Here is a 22,757-nt window from a genome sequence, read left to right as displayed (position 1 = left end):
ACTGTAAATAGTGTAAATATCTTGTAAATTGATTGTAAATATCTTGTAAATTTGAGTTGTTTCTCTTACATTTCAACTCAGTCGATCCACAAATGAAATGAAAATAGTACAATATTCTGCTCAAGTTTTATTTTTAAATGTTTAAAAGAATTTAAAACATTTCAATAATTAATTTCACTACAACAATTTACATGCATGAATGATTTAGTCTTCTGATAATTTGCCAAAAAACAACAGTTGAACCAGATCTGATTGACAGTTCCTATTAAAGTGAGCGGCACAGGAGCGTCCCAGATGTGGTAGCGCTTGACTCTAGCGATAGCTCGCTCCACAATGATCCGCAGCCGAGCAATGGCTTGGGTCTGCTCTGTCTCTTTCTCACTAAACTGGCCAGGATGCTTAAATGGTGGAATTATCAGTTTGGCTCCAACTTCATCAAGGAGGTCTTGAATGAGGAAGACTTTATCTGCCATAACTTCATCCGCCGGCTCAAGCAGAGGAAGGACTCCACTGACCTTAGTGATTTCTTTGTCAGAGATGCAGCCTGCGTACAACGCTGAAACAAATGTCATCAACCCACAGGGAGCAACTCTGATGAGCCCTTTCAGAGTGGTGCGGTTCTGGTAGGCAGAGAACGTTTCAGACTGTAATGTGAGGGATGATGGAGTCTCCAGAGCAACTTCTGTGCCGTCCAAGACGACACGTACATTTGGAGAGAACTTCAAGAATCTCCGAGGCATACTGGCTTTTACCTTCTCACGGCTAATCCAGATGTTGATGGAAGAGAATACAATAAAAAGGTAGTTGGCCCAGGTGATGGTCACTCGACTGACAGTAGCAATGCTCACTTGAAACATGTCAGCAATAAGCTGCTCCTTCATGCCCACTGCAACCCTGAATGAGTCCATTAAAAACTCATCAATCAAAGGCATACTGCGGGCAGGCCTGGGTTCAGAAAATGCTTCATTTCCAATTTTTGGTGCTCTGGTCCAGTACACAAGACGGGACGCAGATGATGCAATGGACTCCCAGTAGATCCGGACAACACTCTCTGATGGGAATTTGGTGTAGAACCGGATCTGGTCATCAGAGACACAGTAGCGACTAAAAAGTGTGGGAGACAAATCCACTTTCTCCAGCCTGGCTTCCAGCTCCTTAATATATTCAAGCGCTTCATCAAGTGCACCTGTAAAACCACAAAATAAGATTATAGCCTAAAATGCATTAGTCTATAAATAAGGTCTAACCATAAAATAATGACTCACACAGACAGTCATTAAAATGGTCAGGTATTGGTATTTTTTTTGTACATATATAATATTGACACTATTTTTCAAATGTTACTATTATAACATTTATCTTGTGTTAAATTGCATTTTCATTGGTTAGCAATATTGTTTTATTTATTGAGCTACTGTGACATTATTTCCGTGTGGATCTCAAAGGCAGACTCCCTCTTAGGTGGTACGACAAAGTTATTCCAGGGAAAGAGAGATGGAACAGCTCCACTTTTAAGGCGGCTGATAGTGGATCCGCTGACAAAATCCTCCTGAGCAAAGTGCTCCCTTGCCTTTATGCAGAAATCCGGACCTTCATCCCTTCTAACCGCTTGGATCCACAGCCTCCTTTGGTCCGGGTCCGTCGGAAAAGCGTGGTAAGAGAGGTATGGTTGTTTTCTTGCCCCACAAGAGTAACCAGGAACAGAACAAAAACAACCGCGCCGAGACTGAGCCATTTTCATCACCGTCTATTGCTAAAGCTATAGCCACCGGAAGTTGTCATGCACCACATCCGCTTTAAAACGCGGAAGCCTGAAAAAGGCTGCGGAGCCGCAAACTAAAACTCTCTTCATCAGAGCAGGGCGGTTATTATTGCCCTCTACTGGACACAGACGGTAACTGCAGCTATTTAATAAAGGTAAAGGTGAACATGATTGAAATATGTTAAACAGAGAAGTGTTTTATTTGGAAAAATAAGAAAATAAAGAATAATCTCATAGTTTTTATTTTCAAAGGTTGTGTAGCTTTAACATTTATTTAACATGATCTTATTTCCTGATTCACTCTGCAGTTCATTTGGTTCAATTATTAAATTAATCACTATATATCATTATCAGTGCTCATTTCTTACTGGTGGTGAGATATTGGAAGCAATAGTTCACACCTCAGGACTGGACACTACAGATGCAGGGCTGTGTTTACTTCCTGTTGTAGTTTTTATTATAGTGATGTGGAAAAAATTCACTGAAACATTTTTGTTTAGAGCTGCTTTTAGTCTGTTAAGTTCTTTAGTGAAAACCTTAGTCTGTCGTCTAACCTTTAACCCCTATCTGCCTTAAATTACATTCATCCATTGATTTATTTTCTTTCTTTTTCTGTTGTGGTTTTCTGTAAGGACAGCCTGGAACTGTCTTGTACAAATATTATACCTGACAATGACTGGTGGTTTTTCTTCCTATCTTATCCACCTGCCTCCCTTCTTCTTTGTCACTGACTCTTCCTTATTTTGTTTTGTTTAACAAGATGATTTTCAAACCTTACTTCCAACATCATCATCATTGTTTGTGTTTTCTTAATATTACTTTAATTTGTTGACCGATCCAACACAAGTTACAACAAGTCTGAGCAAAACTGCAACTAAAGTCCCAGCAACAATTAATTTGTCGTTCTCATTTAGACGTTTACTACATTAAGTTCAACCACAGTTCAAGTAGTACAGTTGCTGTTTCTAAACTGTCATCAAAATAAAAGACAGTAATTGTTGGTCCTTCAACTGTGTTAATTGAACACCGTATGTTAACAACAATCAGTAAGAAGGTGACCTCTTCTACAGTTAATCTGTGATCAGAATAAATGTTCCTCAGTGAAGAAAATAAGATTTTCTCATATAGCTGTGGATCCACAGAAGGTCAACTCATGTTTTAATGCAGTGCAGACAACAACCATGGAGTCCAAAACACTGACATACTGACATACTTCTACATGGAACTAAAGAGTCCCAGTGAATTAATGCATAAAAATACAGGGGTTGGACAATGAAACTGAAACACCTGGTTTTAGACCACAATAATTTATTAGTATGGTGTAGGGCCTCCTTTTGCGGCCAATACAGCATCAATTCGTCTTGGGAATGACATATACAAGTCCTGCACAGTGGTCAGAGGGATTTTAAGCCATTCTTCTTGCAGGATAGTGGCCAGGTCACTACATGATCCTGGTGGAAGAAAACGTTTCCTGACTCGCTCCTCCAAAACACCCCAAAGTGGCTCAATAATATTTAGATCTGGTGACTGTGCAGGCCATGGGAGATGTTCAACTTCACTTTCATGTCCATCAAACCAATCTTTCACCAGTCTTGCTGTGTGTATTGGTGTATTGTCATCCTGATACACGGCACCGCCTTCAGGATACAATGTTTGAACCATTGGATGCACATGGTCCTCAATAATGGTTCGGTAGTCCTTGGCAGTGACGCGCCCATCTAGCACAAGTATTGGGCCAAGGGAATGCCATGATATGGCAGCCCGAACCATCACTGATCCACCCCCATGCTTCACTCTGGGCATGCAACAGTCTGGGTGGTACGCTTCTTTGGGGCTTCTCCATACCGTAACTCTCTCGGATGTGGGGAAAACAGTAAAGGTGGACTCATCAGAGAACAATACATGTTTCACATTGTCCACAGCCCAAGATTTGCGCTCCTTGCACCACATCACAAAGACTTGCTGTCTTGGTCACAGATGCGCCAGCAAGACGTGCACCAACAATTTGTCCTCTTTTGAACTCTGGTATGTCACCCATAATGTTGTGTGCATTTCAATATTTTGAGCAAAACTGTGTTCTTGCCCTGCTAATTGAACCTTCACACTCTGCTCTTACTGGTGCAATGTGCAATCAATGAAGACTGGCTACCAGGCTGGTCCAATTTAGCCATGAAACCTCCCACACTAAATTGACAGGTGTTTCAGTTTTATTGTCCAACCCCTGTATATAGTAAAGAGAATTGGCCCAAGTACTGAACCCTGTGGTACTCCACAATTAACCCTGGGGTTTAAAGATGATTTATTATTTACATGAACAAACTGGAATCTGTCAGACAAATAAGATTTAAACCAGCCTAGCGCTGTTCCCCTGATCTCTACAGCATATTCCAGCCTTTTTAAGAGAATTTTGTGGTCGACTGTATCAAATGCAGCACCGAGATCTAACAGAACCAGAACAGACACAAGTCCATTATCTGAGGCCATAAGAATATCATTAGTGACTTTCAGCAGAGCTGTTTCAGTGCTATGATGAGCTCTGAAACCTGACTGAAACTCTTCGAACAGGTCATTGATGTATAAATGTTCACACATTTGATTAGCAACTATTTTCTCAAGAATTTTAGATAAGAATGGAAGATTGGATATAGGTCTGTAATTTTTCAAGTCATCTCGATCAAGCGAAGGTTTCTTAAGTAAAGGTTTAATTACAGCTACCGTAAAAGCTTGGGGTTCTGATCCATTTACTAAAGATAGATTAGTCATATCTAAAATGGGACTGGTAATCAGAGGGAACACTTCCTTAAATAATTTGGTTGGGATTGGGTCTAACATACAAGTTGAAGGTTTAGATGAAGCTAATATTTCTGATAACTCAGGAAGCTTCACAGGATCAAAACAGTCCAAACACAAATCAGGTTCTGCAGTTATTTCCAATGTTGTCTCACTTGCTGAGGATGAAGTAATCATCTTGGGGAGTATGTCAAAGATTTTCTTTTTAATATAATCGATTTTATTTAAGAAGAATCCAATAAAGTCATGGCTGCTAAGAACTAAGGGAATGGATGGCTCAACAGAGCTATGACTCTGTGTAAGTTTAGCAACTGTACTAAAGAGAAACCTAGGATTATTCTTGTTCTCTTCTATTAATGATGAGAAATAAGCTGTTCTAGCTTGGCAAAGTGTCTTTTTATACAACAGTAGGCTATTTTTCCAGATTAAGTAGGAATCCTCTAGGTGTGTAGAGCGCAATTTTCTAACATTGTGCTTTAAAGTACACAGCTCTGAATTAAACCAGGGAGCTAGCCTCCTATTAATGATTACCTTCTTTTTCAAGGGGGCTGCATTGTCTAATGCATCACGCAATGATGAAGTAACATCATAACATAAAATTTGCTTATTTGGGTAGAATTTGGGAGTGTTTAGATTAGCCAGATAAGAGCAAATTGTTTTTCATTATGTGCTAACCCCCTGTCACAGGAAACAATGTGATAGATGGTAGTTTTTCAATATGGACATAGAATAAAGGAATGATGCTTTAAAGAAGGCCACATATGTCTTTTTGTTAAAGAGGCTTAATGTTTTTCTAATCATAATTTAGATGTTTTTATGAATGTGATTCTTTCAACTATGCCACTCTGTGGCCTATTTTGCTGCTCACAATATTAGGGGTTAATCAACTACTACTCGGTTTAATCTATCCAGTAGCTTCAGGTTACTCTGTGTATTGTAAGACTAACCCTTTCAGGTAGCTGAACCTGCCAAAGGACGTTTGGGGATGGATGCCAGTCTGAGGGGGAGTGAAGATAGACGAAGATGATCAACACTTAGGGTCTACATTAACTGATTCACATGATGTTAGATATAATTTTCTGCTGTGCTTCAGGCTGTTGTCCTTTCTTTCTTTCCTTGTTATCATACACATACAGGTTTGATGGGGTTACAATAGTCTCCTCTAGGTGTTGCTTAGACACAACCAGGGATCTACCGGAGAGATGGGAGGAACCACGTGACATCTGGAAGGAGATTCCCTGATCATATATACATTTAGCACACACATACAGGGTTGAATGATTGTTTCGGGGGGTGGTTAGCCAGTTGCAGATGGTCCAAGATCTACTCAGTGCCTATGGGGTTACCTGGTCTTAATTAGTGAGGTGCCTTTGAATGACACTTCATCAGGGGGGATGTTAGGGATAACCTTTATTAATATGACTCATAGCTGTTTTTGCCATAATACACTGCTCAAAAAAATAAAAGGAACACTTAAACCACACAATATAACTCCAAGTAAATCAAACTTGTGTGAAATCAAACTGTCCACTTAGGAAGCAACACTGATTGAATATCAAGTTCACATGCTGTTGTTCAAATGAAATAGACAACAGGGGGAAATCTTTGGCGATTAGCAAGACACACTCAATAAAGGAGTGGTTCTGCAGGTGGGGACCACAGACCACTTCTCAGTACCTATGCTTTCTGGCTGATGTTTTGGTCACTTTTGAATGTTGGTGGTGCTTTCACACTCGTTGTAGCATGAGACGGACTCTACAACCCACACAAGTGGCTCAGGTTGTGCAGCTCACCCAGGAAGGCACATCAATGCGAGCTGTGCCAAGAAGGTTTGCTGTGTCTGTCAGCGTAGTGTCCAGAGCCTGGAGGCGCTACTAGGAGACAGGCCAATACACCAGGAGACCTGGAGGAGGCCGTAGGACGGCAACAACCCAGCAACAGGACCGCTACCTCCGCCTTTGTGCAAGGAGGAATAGGAGGAGCACTGCCAGAGCCCTGCAAAATGACCTCCAGCAGGCCACAAATGTGCATGTGTTTGCACAAACGGTTAGAAACCGACTCCATGAGGATGGTATGAGGGCCCGACGTCCACGAATGGGGTTTGTTCTCACAGCCCAACACCGTGCAGGATGCTTGGCATTTGCCAGAGAACAACAGGATTGACAAATTTGCCACTGGCACCCTGTGTTCTTCACAGATGAAAGCAGGTTCACACTGAGCACATGTGACAGACGTGACAGAGTATGGAGACACCGTGGAGAGCGATCTGCTGCCTGCAGCATCCTTCAGCATGACCGGTTTGGCAGTGGGTCAGTAATGGTGTGGGGTGACATTTCTTTGGAGGGCCCCATGCCAGAGGTAGCCTGACTGCCTTTAAGTACCGAGATGAGATCCTCAGAACCCTTGTGAGACCATACGCTGGTGCGGTTGGCCCTGGGTTCCTCCTAATGCAGGACAATGCAGCCTCTTGTGGCTGGAGTGTGTCAGCAATTCCTGCAAGATGAAGACATTGAAGCTATGAACTGGCCCGCCCGTTCCCCAGACCTAAATCCGATTGAGAACATCTGGGACATCATGTCTCGCTCCATCCACCAACGTCACGTTGCACCACAGACTGCCCAGGAGTTGACGGATGCTTTAGTCCAGGGGCTTCGGGGAAGGGGGGACGAGGAAAAACCAAAACCACTTCAACCTTGGCAGGAACCGTCCCCTGAGGTGACACCTTGTGTCCTAGGAACTCAACAGCAGGCAGATTGAACTTGCATTTAGCCGGGTTCACGATCAGGCCATGCTCACTAAGCTGCACAAACAGCTCCTGGAGATGCACCATGTGTTCCTCCGCAGAAGGACAAGGCACCAGGATATCATCCAAATAGACAAACAAAAACAGCATGCCCTGCAGTACCAAGTCCATGATTCGCTGGAAGGTCTGTGTAGCACCTTTAAGGCTGAACGGCATCCGTAAAAACTCAAAAAGACGGAAAGGAGCGATAACTGCAGTTTTGGGTACATTTAACTGATGGTTTTGTTGTCCGATGAGCTAACCCCTCCCTCCTACTTCCCTATTTCTAAGGGGATTGTTCAATCCAGCTTTCCATCCAACGGGTCCGGGCTTCCCTAAACCTGGATGATCTTACTAAGCAGGTTTACTGGAAAATCTGTTTAAGTTGGTGTCGGGAAATGACACGCCTAACCTCTAACAGCCAAAACATCCAAAAGTCTCGCCCTTCAACTGGTAGGCTGGACAACTGAGTAGCTCACACCAGTCATCCACTCCTTGACAGTCACTTCTGTTAACGGCTGCTCATTACCCATTTTACAACTTTCAATTGGTATATGGCTTAGGTTGATTTTAGTAGCTTGGCACAAGCCCCAAGGGCATTGTTTTAACAAGTTTGGCTTAAGGCAACCTATAAAAACTTCCTAAAATCTTTTGGAACCAGGCAACAAGACTTTTTACCACCAATGAAAAACCCAAAAATAAGGTGACTCAAATAATTGACTGTCCACAATAAATCTAGAATTTTATATGTTTTCTTTAATTAGTAATGCTTTTACAGGGGTCAGTAACAGCTTAATAATCAGCAAAAATAAAAAAATTGAATAATAGAAATCAACCTAATGCTGAAACTGGTAAGACTAAAGAGGCTTTGGAGACGGAGGCTCACCATGGATCTGAACGAAATGATTTCTTTAGTAGGCAAGAATGATTTTCCTCTTGGGTGAATGGGAAATCTTTAGTTTTCTTCCTCTAAGTGGACAGGCACTGATGCTTGGGGTTTCAATGGTCAAGTTGGAAAATTTAAAATTTAAAAAAACAGAAACTTTGTTGGCATATGTTTCAAAAGTCGGTAGCTTCCAGAGCCTGAATAGTTGAAGGAAACCTTATACTCGTACTCGTCGTCTTCCGCTTATCCGGGACCGGGTCGCGGGGGCAGCAGACTCAGCAGAGACGTCCAGATGTCCCTCTCTCCAGACACCTCCTCCAGTTCCTCCAGGGGGAGCCCAAGGCGTTCCCAGGCCAGCCGAGAGACATAGTCCCTCCAGCGTGTCCTGGGCCGTCCCCTGGGCCTCCTCCCGGTGGGACGTGCCTGGAACACCTCCCGAGGAAGGCGTCCAGGAGGCATCTGGTATAGATGCCCGAGCCACCTCAACTGGCTCCTCATGATGTGGAGGAGCAGCAGCTCTACTCCGAGCCCCTCCTGGATGACCGAGCTCCTCACCCTATTTCTAAGGGAGTGCCCGGCCACCCTACGGAGGAAGCTCATTTCAGCCGCTTGTATCCGGGATCTCGTTCTTTCGGTCATTACCCAAAGTTCATGGCCATAGGTGAGGGTAGGAACGTAGACCGACCGGTAAATTGAGAGCTTTGCTTTTCGGCTTAGCTCTCTCTTCACCACAACGGACCCATTACTGTGGCAGCTGCACCAATCCGTCTGTCGATCTCCCGCCCCATTCTTCCCTCACTCATGAACAAAACCCTGAGATACTTAAACTCCTCCACTTGAGGCAGGAACTCCCCTCCAACGTGAAGAGGACAAGCCACCCTTTTCTGGTCGAGTACCATGGCCCCGGACTTGGAGGAGCTGATCCTCCTCCCAGCCGCTTCACACTCGGCTGCGAACCGCCACAGCGCATGCTGTAGGTCTTGGCTAGAGGGGGCCAGCAGGACTACGTCATCTGAAAAAAGAAGAGACGAAATCCACTGGTCCCCAAACCAGACCCCCTCCGGCCCTTGGCTGCATCTAGAAATCCTGTCCATAAAAGTTATGAACAGGACCGGTGACAAAGGGCAGCCCTGCCGGAGTCCAACATGCACCGGAAACAGGTCCGACTTAGTGCCGGCAATGCGGGCCAAACTCCTGCTCTGCTCGTACAGGGACCGGATGGCCCCTAGTAAAGGGCCCCCGATTCCATACTCCTGGAGCACCCCCCACAGGGCATCACAAGGGACACAGTCGAATGCCTTCTCCAGGTCCACAAAACACATGTGAACTGGTTGGGCAAACTCCCATAAACCCTCGAGCACCCTGTAGAGGGTATCTCCTCTCCAATACCCTGGCGTAGGCCTTACCAGGGAGGCTGAGGAGTGTGATTCCCCTGTAGTTGGAACACAACCTCCGGTCCCCCTTCTTATGAAGGGGGACCACCACTCCAGTCTGCCAGTCCAGAGGCACTGTCCCCGACCGCCACGCAATGTTGAAGAGGCGTGTCAACCATGACAGCCCTACAACATCCAGAGACTTGAGGTACTCAGGGCGGATCTCATCCACCCCCGAAGCCTTGCCACCGCGGAGCTTTTAACCACTTCGGTGACTTCAACCTGGGTGATGAAAGAGTCCAACCCCGAGTCCCCAGCTTCTGTTTCCACCACGAAATTCGTGATGGCAGGATTGAGGAGATCCTCGAAGTACTCCTTTCACCGCCCGATAATGTCCTCAGTCGAGGTCAGCAGTCCCCCGCCCCCACTATAAACAGTGTTGGCGAAGCACTGCTTCCCCCTTCTGAGGCGCCGGACGGTTTGCCAGAATCGCTTCGAGGCCAACCGGTAGTCCTTCTCCATGGCCTCACCGAACTCCTCCCAGGCCCGAGTTTTTGCCTCTGCCACAGCCCGGGCCGCAGCACGCTTGGCCTCACAGTACCCGTCAGCCGCCTCAGGAGTCCCACAAGCCAACCACAGCCGATAGGACTCCTTCTTCAGCTTGACAGCATCCCTTACTGCCGGTGTCCACCACCGGCTTCTGGGATTGCCGCCACGACAGGCACCGCAGACCTTACGGCTGCAGCTACGGGCAGCAACATCGACAATAGATGCGGAGAACATGGTCCACTCGAACTCTATGTCTCCAACATCCCCCGGGATCTGGTCGAAGCTCTCCCGGAGGTGGGAGTTGAATATATCCCTGGCCGAGGACTCCGCCAGGCGTTCCCAGCAGACCCTCACTATGCGCTTGGGCCTGCCAAGTCTGTCCGGCTTTCTCCTCCTCCAGCGGATCCAAGGGTGTCCTGGTGCCAAGTGCACTGATGGACACCCTTATGTTTGAACATGGTGTTCGTTATGGACAATCCGTAACTAGCACAGAAGTCCAATAACAAAACACCACTCGGATTCAGATTGGGGAGGCCATTCCTCCCGATCACGCCTCTCCAGGTGTCACTGTCGTTCCCCACGTGGGCGTTGAAGTCCCCCAGCAGAATAATGGAGTCCCCGGGAGGGGCACTATCCAGCACCCCTGACAGGGACGCCAAGAAGGCGGGTACTCTGCACTACCACTCGGCCCGTAGGCTGAAATGATAGTCAGAGACCTCTCCCCAACCCGAAGGCGCAGGGATACGACCCTCTCATCCACTGGGGTAAACCCCAACACGAGACGGCTGAGCTGGGGGGCAACAAGCAAACCCCCACACCAGCCCGCCCCGTGGGCCACTCCAGAGTAGAAGAGAGTACAACCCCTCTCAAGGAGATGAGTTCCAGAGCTCACGCTGTGCGTGGAGGCGAGCCCGACTATTTCTAGTCGATATCTCTTGACCTCCCGCACAAGCTCAGGCTCCTTCCCCCCCAGCGAGGTGACATTCCACGTCCCTAGAGCCAGCCTAAGCATCCAGGGATCGGGCCGCTGAGGTCTCCACCTTCGTCCGCCACCCAATCCTCTTTGCACCGGTCCCTCATGGTTCCCCGTGCAGGTGGTGGACCCACTGGGGGATGACCTCGCGTCTCTCGTTCGGGCTTGGCCCGGCCGGGTCCCGCGAGGAGCAACCCGGCCACCAAGCGCTCTCCGACGAGTCCCGACCCCAGGCCTGGCTTCAGGGTGGGACCCCGGCTCCGCCGTACCGGGCGACGTCACGTGCCTCGATATTTTGTTCTTCATGAGGGATTCTTGAACCACTCTGTCTGACCCATCACCTAGAGCCTGTTTGCCATGGGAGACCCTACCAGGGGCATTTAGGCCTCAGACAACATAGCCTCTAGGATCATTTGAGCACTCAAACCCCTCCACCACGTTAAGGTGGCGGTTCAAGGAGGGGTTGAAGGAAACCTTTGAGGTGTAATTGAGGTTGGCTCAGGATTTCCAGAAGCCTGAAACTTAGAGCAATCAGTTGTTTATAGTGCAGATAGCCTCACTGCTCATCCCCTGTTGCCGGACAAGCTATCCCATCATTGAGTTACATAGTTGCTGTGACTTTTCGGTGCTGTCTCCTGGCCTCCGTACACAGAGTCGTAAACAGCCCCCCCTGTGTTATGACTTTTGCCTGTTTTTTGACCTTCAGACTGATGAAAAACAGCGTGCACCTGGCTTCTCGTTTTTCGCTCTCATGCTTGTTTTGACTTGAGCTTGCTCGTTGACCTTCCATCCATGCCCAATTCTGGTGAACTGGCTCTCCTCTGCCCCTCCCGTCCTAATAGGTCTCTGCCACCTCTGGCTCCCAAGCCATGGTGCCCTCCTTATCTGCTCAGCCTCAAACTTTCTAAGAGTATTTTTCTGCTTCTTGCTCTCACACCAGTTACAGCTAAAAAAAGACCATCACTTTTTTTATTCATACATCACAATTAATTAACATTACCCCTCTTCATTACATTTAATAATTGTAGAAAAATAGAAAATCATCATACATTTTGCTTTGATTATACTTTCTACTTCTGAAAAAGATAAGACAGTTAAGACTTCTGAAAAAGATCAGTCACAGTTAATGTGTGACTCCACACAGGCCTCTTCAGTCCTCAGTTCCAGAGTGCGAAGATATATTCATTTTACTGTTTCATGACATCTTATCCATGTAATATGATCATTATTTATGTGATACTCTAAAGATTATGCTCTCATTCCATCATATGTGATTGCTGTTAAACTCAATCATAGTGATACACTTCTCCAAAAGAAAGAATAATTAAAACATACACCAAATGTGCCCCCCAGACTTCATAGCTTTAAAATGTGAACATTTACTGCTGTATATGTCATTGATCTAATTATGAGGGTTTAATTAATTTCTGCATGGATACATGGAAGTATCTCACCTCATTTTGACAATGGACAGAAACCTGATGGTAGCCCCGCACTAAATCCACCTTCGAAAAAATAGTCGTGCCCGCCAAACGGGCGGAAAAATCCTCGATGTGAGGGACAGGGTACCTGTTGTTATTGGTCGCATTATTAAGGCGCCAAAAATCCCCATAGGGTTGCCAACCCCCAGCGGCCTTGGGAACCATATGTAAAGGAGACGCCCATGGACCTTTGGAGCGGCATAGATTGCCGAGGCCATCCATGTTAGCAAACTCCTCCTTAGCTATTGCTAACTTAGTGGCATAGGCGGCATTCCCGTGCAAAAACCGGCGGACCCACCAATGTTTAGCTATTGTAGCAGGAAAAGTGGGGACCATGCGAGCAGGAAACTCAACCAACAAGCGCTGAAACTCATCACCCATGGCAAACATGTCAGCAAGAGGCCGATGGCCAAGTGTACAGGGATAGGTGTCAAAAAACACAGCACCAATAAATCAACTATTAGCAACAAGCACTAACAACCGGAAAGCACACAAAAAATCTGCACCCAGAATAGGTACTGACACAGATGCTACTACAAAGTCCATTGAAACATCATTAGCAGCATCTGGTGGTGGTCCCTGGTTGTGACACAAAATGTCTGCAGCCGACACTGGCATAATTAAACGAAACGGAAGGAAACGACGACCAGAAACTTCGTTCAAGATAAAAACCAGCTTGTTTGAGCTGCCGGCACACAGCCACTAGCAAGCACCGGCCCTCTCGTTTCCCTGAAGTTGGAACAAACATGGAGGTATGCAGCGCTTTGCCTTCACTCCAAATCGGCGGTGGTAGGAACAGAGAACTTCGTCCTTTCGCTGCTCCATCACCGCAGCCAAGGCTTCAGCAGCCTCTGGCCCTCCTTGAGCCATGCATGCACCTTGAGCTTTGCTGTGATTATCAGCAATAAAACTAGAACCAATTATCCTGCCACACCTGCAATTTGTGACTTTTATAGACTTTATACAAACTCCATGTAGAGGTGCAGCTTTATTGCAGTTGTTGCTAACCCAACCAGTTATTAGGTTTAGGAGGCAATCACTTTTTCACACAGTGCCATGTAGGTATGTATTTGTTGTCTCCCTTAATAATAAAAAAACCCTTTAAAAAGGCATTTTTTGCTTACTTGTGATGTCTTTGACTAAAATTTCAATTTGTTTGATAATATGAAACAATTAAGTGTGACAAACATGCAAAAAAAAAAAAGAAATGAGGAAGGTGGCAAACACTTTTTCACCACTATCTGGTGAATATCCACTCCCGGGCAAACTAAACAAGCGAGCTGCTGCTGCTTTTCAGCACAAGCAACTGGGACTTCCACGAATCAGCCACTATTGGCTAGCTAAACTGATAACAGACATGGAAAAACATTTCCTGGGACTTACGCAATATGGTGTAAAGAGGGTCTTAAATTATGCTTAAATCTTTTCCACAATCATGACCAGCAAAGGGTTTATCTTTTATTTCATCAAAAAAGTGTCTCTCCAGTTTGGATTCTTGTGTGTATGTTTAAAGATGACTTGAAGGCAAAGACGTTGCCACAAGCATCTGAACCAAATGTTTTTTCTCTCCTGTGTGGATTTATCATGTGTTTGTTTAAATATGATTTTGAAGCAAAACTTTTTCCACATGGATTACAAGCAAATGTTAGTCCCCTGTGTGGATTCGCATGTGTGTGTTTAATTTTGACTTGGAGACAAACCTTTTCCCACATGCATCACAACCAAAGGGTTTGTCTCCTGTGTGGATTCGCATGTGTGTGTTTAATTGTGACTTGGTGATAAATCTTTTCCCACATGCATCACAACTAAAAGGTTTGTCTCCTGTGTGAATTCTCATGTGTTTGTTTAATTCTGACTTGGAGACAAATCTTTTTCCACATGCATCACAAGCAAAGGGTTTGTCTCCTGTGTGGATTCTCATATGTATGTTTAATTGTGACTTGGAGACAAACCTTTTTCCACATGCATCACAACCAAAGGGTTTGTCTCCTGTGTGGATTCTCATGTGTTTGTTTAATTCTGACTTGGAGACAAACCTTTTTCCACATGCATCACAAGCAAAGGGTTTGTCTCCTGTGTGGATTTTCATGTGTGGGTTTAAATTTGACTTGGAGACAAATCTTTTTCCACATGCATCACAACTAAAAGGTTTATCTCCTGTGTGGATTCTCATGTGTGTGTTTAATTGTGACTTGTAGACAAATCGTTTTCCACATGCATCACAACCAAAAGGTTGATCTCCTGTGTGGATTCTCATGTGTGTGTTTAATTGTGACTTGTAGCAAAATCTTTTTCCACATGCATCACAACCAAAAGGTTGATCTCCTGTGTGGATTTTCATGTGTGTGTTTAATTCTGACTTGTAAAAAAATCTTTTTCCACAAGCATCACAACCAAAAGGTTGATCTCCTGTGTGAATTCTCATGTGTTTGTTTAATTCTGACTTGGAGACAAATCTTTTTCCACAAGCATCACAACCAAAAGGTTGATCTGCTGTGTGAATTCTCATGTGTTTGTTTAATTCTGACTTGGAGACAAATCTTTTTCCACAAGCATCACAACCAAAAGGTTTATCTCCTGTGTGAATTCTCATGTGTGTGTTTAATTGTGATTTGTAGAAAAATCTTTTTCCACATGCATCACAAACAAAAGGTTTCTCCCCAGTGTGTACTTTTGTGTGCCTGTTTAGATCTCGTTTCAAGTTAAAACTTTTACCACACTCACCACAATTAAACTTTTTAATACCTTTCAGGACTTTTGTCATTGAATCTATAATTTTGTTTTCTCTGAAACACGTCTCATTACTGGAACAATCTGAAGACGTTAATCTTGGACGACATGTCATGTGACTCTGAAGAGAGCATCTGTTAGCAAATTTTCCCCCACACTCAGAGCAGCTCAAAGATTTGTTGACAGTGTTTCTGCCTGACCCTGGAGTCCTGCTCTCCTTCCAATCATCCTCACTGTCTTCAATTTCAGAGTCTGATAAGCGTTTAAGCTCAGATTTATGATGCTTCACATCATCATCCTCTTCATCATCCTCACTGTCTTCAGTTTCAGAGTCTGATAAGCGTTTAAGCTCAGATTCATGATGCTTCACATCATCATCCTCTTCATCATCCTCACTGTCTTCAGTTTCAGAGTCTGATAAGCGTTTAAGCTCAGATTCATGATGCTTCACATCATCATCCTCTTCATCATCCTCACTGTCTTCAATTTCAGAGTCTGATAAGCGTTTAAGCTCAGATTTATGATGCTTCACATCATCATCCTCTTCATCATCCTCACTGTCTTCAGTTTCAGAGTCTGATAAGCGTTTAAGCTCAGATTCATGATGCTTCACATCATCATCCTCTTCATCATCTTCACTGTCTTCAGTTTCAGAGTCTGATAAGCGTTTAAGCTCAGATTCATGATGCTTCACATCATCATCCTCTTCATCATCCTCACTGTCTTCAGTTTCAGAGTCTGATAAGCGTTTAAGCTCAGATTCATGATGCTTCACATCATCATCCTCTTCATCATCTTCATTGTCTTTAGTCAGTGAATAGTTGGAAGAGCCTCCATGAGTATTTAGATCTGGGTTCTTGCTGGATACTGATGTTCCACAGTCCTCTTCTTTAATTTCTGCTTTTATCTGGTCAGTTGAGATGCTTCTTGGAAGATCTCTGTCGTCTGTCTGGTGTTGATGAAGCTGAGAGAACAGAGGTTTATCTTCATCCTCTTCACTCTTCATATGAACAACAGTTACTGGAAACCTGGTATCATCAGTCTCCTTCTTCACATTCAGTTGTTCTCCATCCTGGCTGGACCAGATTCTTTCATTTTCCTCCTTTATGTGGAGGAGCTCCAGCTCCTGCTGGTCCATATCAGGACTCTGTTCTTCGGGAGCCTCTTCTTTAAAATCTGCAGACATCATTGAAACACTTTATATGCATTATGAACAACTTTACCTTGACAATGTTACAAAGATGATAAAGATTAAAACTAGAGAAAAGAATCTGATAAATATTATCAGTGAACAGTACAGTAGGTAAAATCAGAGAAGCCACAATGGTGTGATAACCTGGACTATAAATATATTGGTTTCACGGTGTCATGGTTTAACACTAGAACTCCCAGGGCCGTCAATTTGACGGGTTTGAAAGTTTGACATGCCATAACTCTGGTTTATTAAAACTTTTATCTTCCTGGCATCCTGACTATTTCTAAACCTGTGTCTTGTGTATTCCTGTCTCTATTTAAAAAAATAACAAAGTAAATTAAAGATCTAAGTATTTCTACCTCTAAGTACCACAGCCGCTATTTTGACGGCCCTATTATTTACATTGATATTTTTTGAGTATACGCGTGAGCGTTACCTAGCAACCTCCACTCTAGAACGCAGTCTGAGAAGGAGATTGTTGGCATCCTACAAATAGCTTCTAGAAGGATGTTTTCTGCTCAAGAGGCATTGGAGATGCTTCAAAAATTTGATGATCGTGATTCTGGGGTCGAGAGGGATTCTGACGGCTCTTGGTCAGTATTGTAAGGATTATGATTATTGATAAATTAATATTAATCAAGAATCATAATTTAAAATAATAACTTGAAAAATATTAATTTCTTAACCAAAAATCATCACTTACGAATAGAAATCAGAGATATCCTCTGGTGTTGTGATTATGGGCTCAATGCTCTTTAATAATTACAAATTATTAACCAAAACCACAAACTGTCACTGTTTATTCAACCGCTTCACCGAAGGTGGGGGAACTTTGACCTTGTTTTGACAGATAAATCACTCTTACACGAAATAAATACAAACGCTTCTCTTAATTATATATATGAAGATTTATTGAAGCCAAATAATCCTGATATACCATTATTCTGGTCCAAAAACCTTCCCCTAACTAACAAGCACCGTTCTACACAAAGGGAATAAAAATGACTACCTAACAATAATAATAAAAGAAAATATACAGATCCTTCTCAAAATATTAGCATATTGTGATAAAGTTCATTATTTTCCATAATGTCATGATGAAAATTTAACATTCATTTGTTTTAGATTCATTGCACACTAACTGAAATATTTCAGGTCTTTTATTGTCTTAATACGGATGATTTTGGCATACAGCTCATGAAAACCCAAAATTCCTATCTCACAAAATTAGCATATTTCATCCGACCAATAAAAGAAAAGTGTTTTTAATACAAAAAACGTCAACCTTCAAATAATCATGTACATTTATGCACTCAATACTTGGTTGGGAATGCTTTTGCAGAAATGACTGCTTCAATGCAGCGTGGCATGGAGGCAATCAGCCTGTGGCCCTGCTGAGGTCTTATGGAGGCCCAGGATGCTTCGATAGCGGCCTTTAGCTCATCCAGAGTGTTGAGTCTTGAGTCTCTCAACGTTCTCTTCACAATATCCCACAGATTCTCTATGGGGTTCAGGTCAGGAGAGTTGGCAGGCCAATTGAGCACAGTGATACCATGGTCAGTAAACCATTTACCAGTGGTTTTGGCACTGTGAGCAGATGCCAGGCCGTGCTGAAAAATGAAATCTTCATCTCCATAAAGCTTTTCAGCAGATGGAAGCATGAAGTGCTCCAAAATCTCCTGATAGCTAGCTGCATTGACCCTGCCCTTGATAAAACACAGTGGACCAACACCAGCAGCTGACACGGCACCCCAGACCATCACTGCCTCTGGGTACTTGACACTAGACTTCTGGCATTTTGGCATTTCCTTCTCCCCAGTCTTCCTCCAGAATTTGGCACCTTGATTTCCGAATGACATGCAGAATTTGCTTTCATCCGAAAAAAGTACTTTGGACCACTGAGCAACAGTCCAGTGCTGCTTCTCTGTAGCCCAGGTCAGGCGCTTCTGCCGCTGTTTCTGGTTCAAAAGTGGCTTGGCCTGGGGAATGCGGCACCTGTAGCCCATTTCCTGCACACGCCTGTGCACGGTGGCTCTGGATGTTTCTACTCCAGACTCAGTCCACTGCTTCCGCAAGTCCCCCAAGGTCTGGAATCGGCCCTTCTCCACAATCTTCCTCAGGGTCCGGTCACCTCTTCTCGTTGTGCAGCGTTTGCCACACTTTTTCCTTCCCACAGACTTCCCACTGAGGTGCTTTGATACAGCACTCTGGGAACAGCCTATTTGTTCAGAAATTTCTTTCTGTGTTACCCTCTTGCTTGAGGGTGTCAATAGTGGCCTTCTGGACAGCAGTCAGGTCGGCGGTCTTACCCATGATTGGGGTTTTGAGTGATGAACCAGGCTGGGAGTTTTAAAGGCCTCAGGAATCTTTTGCAGGTGTTTAGAGTTAACGCGTTGATTCAGATGATTAGGTTCATAGCTCGTTTAGAGACCCTTTTAATGATATGCTAATTTTGTGAGATAGGAATTTTGGGTTTTCAGGAGCTGTATGCCAAAATCATCCTTGTTAAGACAATAAAAGACCTGAAATATTTCAGTTACTGTGCAATAAATCTAAAATATATGAATGTTAAATTTTCATCATGACATTATGGAAAATAATGAACTTTATCACAATATGCTAATATTTTGAGAAGGACCTGTATATGCGCATTTAGTGTCTATGAAGATCAAACCAGCAGTTTATGGACAAAATGTGTAATTTGGGTTAAATGGAAAGAAGTCCCCCTGTCGTGTTGATGTCTTGATCGCAGTGATCAGCTGATGAAACGGTGGGGCCACGCTCCTTTAGCCACAACCAGCGGATCGCCCCAAATCTTGACAAAGAATCATAAAACTCTGAGGCGGGAACTCAGTGGAAAACTCCAGCAATAAAACTGGAACAAAGAGTGGTCGGGCGAGGCCCAGATTGCAGTTGCTTTGAATGAAAAACTTTTAAAAGTCCAACGTCTAACCCCTGGCTGATTTGGGATCAGCCGGACAAAACATTAACCACGCACGATTCAGCAGCGCTTGCACAGCAAATAAAAATACAGCTCAGCATAACATAATTCAATCAGTATTGCATGCAACAAGTTAATACCTTAGATTAACTACTGGTGATCCTACATCACCTTAACTGCCTCATCCTGCCCAGACCTCTAAATGCACCTTTACTATGAATTAATGTGATCGAATTAAGGTAAAAAAAAAACGGTAACTACTCATCCGTCCACGAGGGGAAAATATGAAGAACCTTTAGTTGACTGCATACACAAGGAGGAAACTCTTCTCCTTGGACATAGAACCTCTGTAGGTTTCCACCTGCGCCGGTTGTGGCGCAGTCTTCGATCGGCAAATAAATCCTCTGATCTTCTCGTATCAGACAGATTTCCAGCTTTCAAGCTCTTCCTGGAATGGCCTTGTGGAGCAAAAGTTCGCCTGCGAGTTCTTGTCTCTCCAGAAATGCGCCTCCTATGCGCTGTCCTGCAACAGGCGGGAAATGGCCCCGAAACTCCATCTCAGCCGGTTTATACTCCCAGTGACGTCAGAGCTGCGTGCGTCCAAATGTGTGACCAAAATGGATGGTCCCAACAGTATTCAGTTCCAGTGACAGCAGGTCAGAGAGTGAGCCTCCCCCGGTTAAAAAAACACGAGTCGTCCCATTAGGAGGAGGTTGTGGCACATTATTTCAAGGTAGTAAAAGACTAGCCTATGTAACGATTTTATCATTTTAGGCTATAGTTTACAGATTAGTAAACTAATAATATATAAACTATAGCAACAGTGCCACAATCAGCGCAGGTTCAGAGACAGGGAGACGAGCCAGGTGATCAGTGCCCAGCTACAAACCCAGCAATCCGGCTCATTGGCAGGAGAGAAACTACAAATCAAGATACTGATAATGGAAAAAGAAATAATTAGTTAGGTCATAGATATAGTAGCCCAGTAACAACAATCTATTCTGCGCTTTACAGCGTTTTCATCGCAAGACCAGCGCACAACTGGGAAGGAGAAGGAAAAAGGAAAGGATGGGACTGTATGGACAGTGGTAGGGGAGGAAGAAAGTAGAGGGAGGCATCAGAGCCAGAACACGTCAACAGAGCGCCAGATCCAAGATGCCCAGACCGCGTTCCTCTGCTTGGTGGATGCCGAAATGCTCATCCACGTTCAGGGCTGCAGGGTGGCTGAGGCCCGCAGAGGAGATGATTCCTCCTGGGACATGAGTGTGGATGAGCTGAAGGCATTTTTAGCGCTAGTTTATTTCCGCGAAGTGAAAGGGGGGCGTAACATGGAGCTGTCCAGCTTATGGTCAGATAAAGATTTTTTTTTTAAATGTACCCGCTACTCTGTATTATTTTTCAGTACCATTTATAAATAATAATGAAACATAATAGGTTTTGATCAAATACTATTATCTTGTCAAAACCATCATTTTATAGCCTGCAAGAAAACCTTTAGCATTCTGACCAATGTAATGTGATGACATCATCACGCCCTCGCATCCAGAATGCTCGCCGTCAAATTGACGGGCTTGGGAGTTCTAGTGTTAATTACCATATTCTAAAACATAAATGTATATAGTGATTTAAATGCTTTATTTTAAAGCTGAAAAAGAATAGTTATTACATTGTTGATAAAAATATTGTATGTTTATTATTTTGTACATAATATATAGGGCTTTTTTTGTTATTTTTGAGGATTTTCAATTACTTTGGATGCTTTTATTAAAAGCTTCATGCTTTTGATTGGTTATGATTTTAATCAGATTGTCTTTAATCTCTTTACTCCTGCCTTACAGGTACATGCTTTCATCATGCTGAGCTGTGCTTTACATTAGATTATAATTGTGTTATCTAACCTCTTATCCAACCAGGTCCCTGAACAACTGACCATTAACAGAGTTTATCTACAGCCACTTCAGTGATATATTTCTTCCTGATTGGGAATAATACTCTCCTCCATTTGAGGATCTCCTTTGGAAACTAGTCAATGACGCTGAAGTTCGTTCCCTGTAGCTCTCTACCCCGACTCCTGACCTGCTCTTTCTGCTTGTAGTGCCTGAATTTTACTACAAATGGCCGAGGCCGGTTGTTGTCGGGCTTCTTACCTCCGAGCCAGTTAACACAATGGAAAGTGATGTTTTTAAACTCGTCACTTGGGAGTTTTAGCTGACTTTGGAGAAATTCCCAGATAGTGGATTCAGAGTCCTCCTCTGCCCGTTCTGGGATGCTGGTGAAGACAAGGTTGTCCCACATGCCCCAAGCTTGTATATTCAGGATGGTCTCCCTCATTTCTTTGTTTCAGACAGCTGCATCATTCCATCGGTACATTTCTTTACCTTATCCCTCAGCGTTTGTTTCTTGGCTGTGAGCGAAGCTTGTTGTTTGTGGCTGAATTCCAGAGATTCCCTCAGAGCTTGAAAATTCCTTGTGGAGAACCTCCACTAGGGTAAGACGAGCATCCAGGCTGGTTAGTTTCTTGCCGATAGAGTCCAGGACATCAGCATAGCTTTTCTCTGAAGAGATAGTGGAGGTGGTGGCCGAGCATTCTGAACGGGGGTATCTTGATGCTGGTGTGGTCATGGTTGCAGATTTTTGTGTTTTGCCCATTACTATGTTGTCAAAACATTCGTCTACCTAGCTCTCCAGGCTGTCTAAGGTTTCCTCTTCCAGTTTGTTTTATTGGGAAATATGAGACTGTAGTTAGTATTTTAAACGCTTCTATGTTGGGCTTCAATTTATGGGCTTGTTTTACTTGAGTTATTACTTGAGCACAGCTCTCACGAGATCTCAGCCACTCATCATGTCCTCACGTCCATGTTTCTCACTTAATACTTCCAATTATTGAGAATCAGAAAAGCTTTATTGCCAAGTACGTTTTTGGACATACAAGGAATTTGTTTTGGCGTAGTCGGTGCAATACAGTACAAATTAAACGGTATAAACATATCTACAATATAATATAAATATATGTGCACAGTTTTAAGTGAGTGAGAGTAAATATAGAGCAGTATAGGATGTCAGAGCAGTACAACAGTGCAGGTGATCAGTGTGCAAGTATGGCAGTGCAAGTAAAGCAGGAGTCCAAGCTGAGCGTTAATGTAACGCATAGAGTTAGTTGCAAGTTACAAGTGTCCTTTCAGCAAAAAAGGGGGGTGTGTGGGGGAAAGGGAGAGTGTCAGGGTGGTGTCCTGGCTTTGTTAACAAGGCTGGTGGCAGATGGGAAATAACTGTTCTTGTGACGTGAGGTTTTTGT

The 22,757-nt window shown here is 43.9% G+C and overlaps 2 protein-coding genes across 3 annotated transcripts in view; one reads left to right on the top strand and one right to left on the bottom strand.

Moving 5' to 3' along the window:
- The window catches only part of LOC124861401 (NACHT, LRR and PYD domains-containing protein 4C-like), a 609,184-nt gene that overhangs the window by 270,229 nt on the left and 316,198 nt on the right, over positions 1–22,757 (top strand). The window lies entirely within an intron of this gene.
- The window catches only part of LOC124861468, a 32,685-nt gene continuing 10,042 nt past the window's right edge, over positions 115–22,757 (bottom strand). Inside the window, exon 3 of the mRNA XM_047355262.1 lies at positions 115–1,186. Coding sequence (XP_047211218.1) covers positions 162–1,186 — 1,025 coding nt within the window. The 3' untranslated portion in view covers positions 115–161. The remainder of the gene's footprint in view (positions 1,187–22,757) is intronic.

The sequence above is a fragment of the Girardinichthys multiradiatus genome, chromosome 24 (assembly GCF_021462225.1).
Source record: "Girardinichthys multiradiatus isolate DD_20200921_A chromosome 24, DD_fGirMul_XY1, whole genome shotgun sequence".
Lineage (NCBI taxonomy): Eukaryota > Metazoa > Chordata > Actinopteri > Cyprinodontiformes > Goodeidae > Girardinichthys > Girardinichthys multiradiatus.
This window is presented reverse-complemented; position numbering and strand designations above follow the sequence as displayed.